Source organism: Silene latifolia, chromosome 11 (genome assembly GCF_048544455.1).
Source record: "Silene latifolia isolate original U9 population chromosome 11, ASM4854445v1, whole genome shotgun sequence".
NCBI classification, from domain to species: domain Eukaryota; kingdom Viridiplantae; phylum Streptophyta; class Magnoliopsida; order Caryophyllales; family Caryophyllaceae; genus Silene; species Silene latifolia.
Window position 1 is genome coordinate 157172488 of NC_133536.1, and position 5730 is coordinate 157178217.

A 5730-nucleotide genomic window follows, 5' to 3' on the forward strand; every position below is an offset into this window, starting at 1 on the left:
GTGTTCCCAAACAAAGCTTCACTTAGCGATGAGGTGACATCATATTGTGTTAAAGCAAATCAATTTTTCAAAGTTGCCTTAATCAAAGCCTAATACTATTACCTTCAAATGTGGCCGGATTCCTACACCATGTAATTGGCGGTTAAGGGCTACACAAAAAGACTTTCATTCTGAAGTTTTTACCATTGTGACATACAAAGGTCCTCATGATGAGTCTTGTGTTTGTGACATGGTACCTCAAGACCACATGAATTTGAAACGAGCATTCATAAGTCATGAGATTCGTAACCTTGTTGAGGGAGATTGGGGATATAAAGTAAACTCTGTTGTTACTTATATTTTAGATAAGTATGGTTACACAATTTCATACACCAAAGCTTGGAATGCAAAACAAAGAGCAATTGAGGAAATATTTGGAGATTGGGATAAATCATATGAGTTGCTACCTCGTTTCATGCAAGGCTTAAAAGAATCTAATCCTGGCACTATTGTTCAATTTTATACAACACCAACAACTAACCCAAATGTGCAAAAATTCAAGCGTGTTTTTTGGGCATTTAAACCTTGTATTGATGGCTTTGAACATTGTAGGCCAGTTTTAAGCATTGATGGAACCCACTTATATGGAAAGTTCAAGGGAACAATTTTGACAGCTATGTCAATTGATGCTAATAATCAAATTTTCCCGGTTGCTTTTGCTATTGTTGAAGCCGAAAATACCGATAGTTGGCCTTGGTTTATGTCATGCATAAGAGTATTTGTTACCAAAAGAAGTGGGTTGTGTGTCATTTCCGATAGACACAAAGGGATTATGAAAGCAATGAGTGAAGTTGGTAGTGGGTGGGAGGAGCCGTATGCCTATCATAGGGTTTGCATTCGTCATTTGGCTTCAAATGTTAATACAAGATTTAGAAATACTTGAGTTAAAGAAATGTTTGGGTCAACGGCAATGCAATTACAAAACAAGAAGTTTGACATAGGATTTCGTCGCCTAGGTGAGTTGAATAGAGAGGCACAACAATATGTTGTTGAAATTGGAATAGAGAAGTGGTCAATTTGCCATGATGGTGGACATAGATATGGAATATTGACTACTAATTTGGCGGAGGCATTTAATAATGTTCTTAAAGGAGCACGTTTTCTACCCGTAACGGCACTCATAAAGTGTGTATTTTTTAGAGTTAATGCATACTTTGTTGAGCGACGTGAGTTTGCAAGGAAACGGTTGATGAAGGGGCTTCATTATAGTCCGAAGATTACAACCTTGTTGGAGGAAAATTGCCAAAAAGGAGCATACCATAAGGTTGTGGCTTTTGATCATGTCGGAGGGGTGTACCAAGTCACAACACGTAGAGGTTCTCGACCCATGTCACATGGTAACCATTTGCACACCGTTGATTTATCCAAGAGGACATGTACTTGTAACAAGTTCCAAACATACAAGTATCCATGTTCACATGTGTATGCCGTTTGTAAAAAGAAGGGTTTAAATGCTACTCAATTTGTGGACATCGCCTATTCTACCGGAGAACACTTAGCTTCATATGCTTCTAAATTTCACCCTTTGAAAGATGAGGCTTATTGGGGTCCTTACAATGGGCCTAAAATAGTGTGCGATGAGCAAAATAAACGGGGAAAAGGAAGACGGAAGAATAAAAGATTTCTTAATGAAATGGATGAGAAGAGTAAGAACAAGGTCACATGTAGTTTGTGTCGTGGTTTAGGCCACAATAAAAAAACATGTACTTTGAGAGTTAACAATTCACAAGGGTATTCTACTACTTACACTTGTCTTTAATTTTTTTAATTACCATAATTTTTTTAATTATTTGAACATTTATTTTCATGCTAATCTAATAATCTTCTTTTAAATGTGTAGGAATAATGGAACAACATCAACAACAAGGCCCGGTGAACCCGGAACTTCTCACACAACAAGAGGAACACCGGAGCAAGGCAATATTGGAAGGGCGGGACGTTGGTTCCCTACGATGTAGGTCACACTTAGTTTCGCACAAGGGGTTTTTGGTAAGTGATCAAGTAGTTGATTTCATTAGGGACACTCAGTTTTTTTTTATTCATAGGTTAGTGGGGTTGAAGTTTAATGTGGAATTAATAAGTGCGTTGGTTGAGCGATGGAGGCCGGAAACCCATTCATTTCACTTGACTATTGGCGAGGCTACTGTGACCTTGCAAGATGTTCAAGTGTTGTTAGGGCTACGGATTAGAGGGGATATTATTAGTGGACCAACCGCTTATAATTGGCCCTTGTTAATAACGAACTCTTAGGCAAAACACCGACTAGTCTTTGACCTTAAGGGGGCTTCTTTGAGGATTGGTTGGTTGTTAGAACAATTTAGTGGTCTTCCGGAAGATGCAAATGAAGATGTTCTACATCAATATGTGAGGGCATATTTGCTTATCTTAATGGCAACTATCATGTTTCCGGATAAGAGTGGTAATGACATACAAGTTATTTATTTGCCTTTGTTGAGGGATTTGAGTAACTTAGATAACTACTCTTGGGGAAGTGCCGTACTTGCTACTTTGTATCGCAATTTATGTAGAGCAAGCAACGTAAAGTCCAAAGACATTGGAGGTCCCCTTGTTCTATTGCAATTGTGGGCATGGGAGAGGATTAGTATTGGTCGACCTACACTCACGAGACCCGTTAATGCTACCCATCATGGACCGAACCCATTAGGTTCACAACATCAAATCAGGATTGACTCATTGGGTCGTAGGTGGGCAAGTGTGATTCGTAAGAGGCCGGAAGGGGTGACCACACTAATTGGGTATAGGGATGCTTTTGATTCAATGCGACATGATCAGTTTACATGGCAACCTTACACCCGACAGGTTTTGTCTTTTTGCCCCGTTTTGTTATGATGACTCCGACGATTGGACAGTGATGGCCCCTATGATTTGTTTCGACATTGTTGAGTGGCATTTTCCAAATAGGGTAGCTCGTCAATTTGGGTGGAAACAAATTATCCCGTTAAACTCGATCTAGAACCAAAATTGCACAAAGTAGATAAAAGGGGTGCCTCTTCACGGAATTGGATTGAAAAACATCAACCCTACATAGCAAATTGGGTTAGGAGGGGTGATTTTCGGTTTCGTGGTGAAGAGGATGATATTGAAATGAACTACTTCGACCCCTACATGGTTTGGTACCGGGATCGCACTATTCTTCGCTTGAACCCTTTTCCCCCACAAGCTACTTATCAAGCACCCTTTGGAGCCACATAATATCTTGTAAGTACACTTTAATATACTTGTCTTAAAATTCTTAACCAATATATCATAAAATGTGATTAGCTTATACTACTTATTTTGTTTTAGGCGCAAGGTTTCGTCAATGTCCATAATACATGTGATACGGAGCTTCGACAAATGCCTCTTGAGGTGCCTCCACATTTCCGGACAATGGTTTCACACCTACGGGACTACTCCTCTCAATCGCTTGAACATGTAGGCTATTCCCATCTCCTTCAACCAACCGTAGAACCAAGGCAAGAAAGTTCACCAATGGTTCAAGATTCCCTCAACTCAATGAATGTGGATGACGATGCACCATTGGTTCAATACACAAGGAGAGGTAGACGCTCTAACTCATCCATGCCGGCTAGACACTCTATGTCTTCCATGCCTTCCATGTCTTCAATGCCGGCCATGTCTTCAATGCCTTCCATGTCTTCAATGTCACCCGTCAATGAAGAAGGTACCCCGGAGCCTAAGAAAGGGTTTTGGAATCGCCTTCGACGAAAAAGCAAGAAGAAGACTTGAGGACTTGATGTAATAGTTAGAAGATTAATGGTTTGTTTGACATTTTAGATGGTTAATTTCTTTGACATTTTAGTTGTAAAACTTAGATTTTAATCCCCTTGTGCGAAACTTATGTGTTGTGTAAACTCGGTTTTTATTTATAATAGGCAATGGTTTGTGTTGTCCTTTGCATTGTTGAGCATTGTTGAGTTTGGTTTTCTGTTTTGGCAAAGGAAAGATACGAGAACGAAGGGAATTTGTGCGAAATGAAAAAAAAAAAAAAATACAACTGGCTAAACACGCCATACGCTATGGCGTGTTTAAAGAGGAAGACACGCCATTACGTATGGCGTGTTTAGTTTTTGGCAATTTGATCAGTCACTGGAAAGGGGTTGGAAATTTGGGCTGCTTAAACACGCCATACGTAATGGCGTGTTTTGTTCTTAAGACACGCCATACGTAATGGCGTGTTTCCTTTCCTTCCTTATTCAGCTACTGACTTTGGTTCCAATTTTGAACTGCCTAAACACGCCATTACGTATGGCGTGTTCATTGAAGTAAACACGCCAATACGTATGGCGTGTTTAAGCCTCATACAGGCTCGTAAAAAACGAGCCTACGTGGACACCATTTCGATAATTGTTTTCAAAACCGACCCAAAACGACAATTCTTTTATTTTTGAGCATTATTTCAAAAACGGACTCAATAATCCTGCAGTAAATTAAACCTTAATACAAACACTATATTAAACAGACTACAAAACGTTCAATTAGCTCCAAGTTCAAATCATCAATAACCAACTCAAAATTTAGCTTCTACTACACACCTTGAATCAAAAGTTAGACTTACAATCCAATTCTAACTCTAACAGACTGTATAAAATTAAAAAGATATAACTTCAATCAATAAAGAGCTAAGTTTTTTTTTTAATAAATAACGTTGGATACACATATTTTCATATATCAAGGCAACTACTATTTATTGATAGTTTCGATATTTCTGGTACAATTACATGCTGTTTCGGTAGCCTATATTCATAAAACGGTTTTATGATAGTATTCGACTGCGTGTTGCTTAAATTAAATTCTGAAACTTGAGTGTGTAAGAGAGCAAAAGTGGTAATCCTAAACTAAGAATTTATGCCACGGAAAATCGAGCCTTAGGTAGAGTAACATTTGATGGCAAAGTAGTTGAAGTAAATCATCCTACACATAACGATCTTCAATGGACTATATATGGTCGTTGATTAAAGTATACTACTACTTAAATTGGCTTAATTATTTTTGGCAATTGGGTAATTGAATGTTAGGTACGTATTTATAGGGTTTTGTTAATCGTGGTCACAACTCACATACTCAAGATTTCAATTGAGAAACCGACCAGGGTTGATCCCGTGGTAAAGAGTCCACATTTTTATCTTGAAGTTAGGGTTCAATTTCCATGGAGTTAAAATATAGCCTTGTTGGTAGGCGATTTTTAAACACCGCTTTAAATTCTCAAAAAAGCTGGTGGTCAACCTGGCCTTGGAATGGGTAAGGCCTATCCTTGAACCTAAACTTTTTAGTACAAAAAAAAAGGTTACGATTGAGACTGTTGGACCATATAGATATATGATTAAGTTTTGATACTGACAAGTATGTGCCTCGTTTTATGTAAACTATTGCTCGTAATCGTTTGTTTAGTCTTTGTTAGATTAACTTAGGTTTACAAGTTAACAAGTAATGTTATAGCATTCTTAGCTATAACATTGAAGATTTGTGAGGCATCATTCAAGTAATGTTATAGCAGCTTGAGCTATAACATTGAAGATTCTCAAAGCATCATAAGCACCGTAACAAGTTTCAAGTATGATGATCATTCAAGCAAAAGGCTAGATCAAGTCTTTAACAAAGCTCAAGATGAAGAGCTTTTGGTCAAGCTAAAGAGAAGATCCTTTACTGAAGATCTCCAGGAAGATTAGT

General features: G+C 38.2%; 1 protein-coding gene across 1 annotated transcript; it reads left to right on the forward strand.

The window, feature by feature from the left end:
- The first annotated feature begins 229 nt into the window (after positions 1–229).
- LOC141614201 (uncharacterized) lies at positions 230–922 on the forward strand. The gene has a single exon (XM_074432959.1). It carries the CDS (start codon positions 230–232, stop codon positions 920–922), a length of 693 nt encoding a protein of 230 aa, XP_074289060.1.
- Positions 923–5730: the final 4808 nt, after the last annotated feature.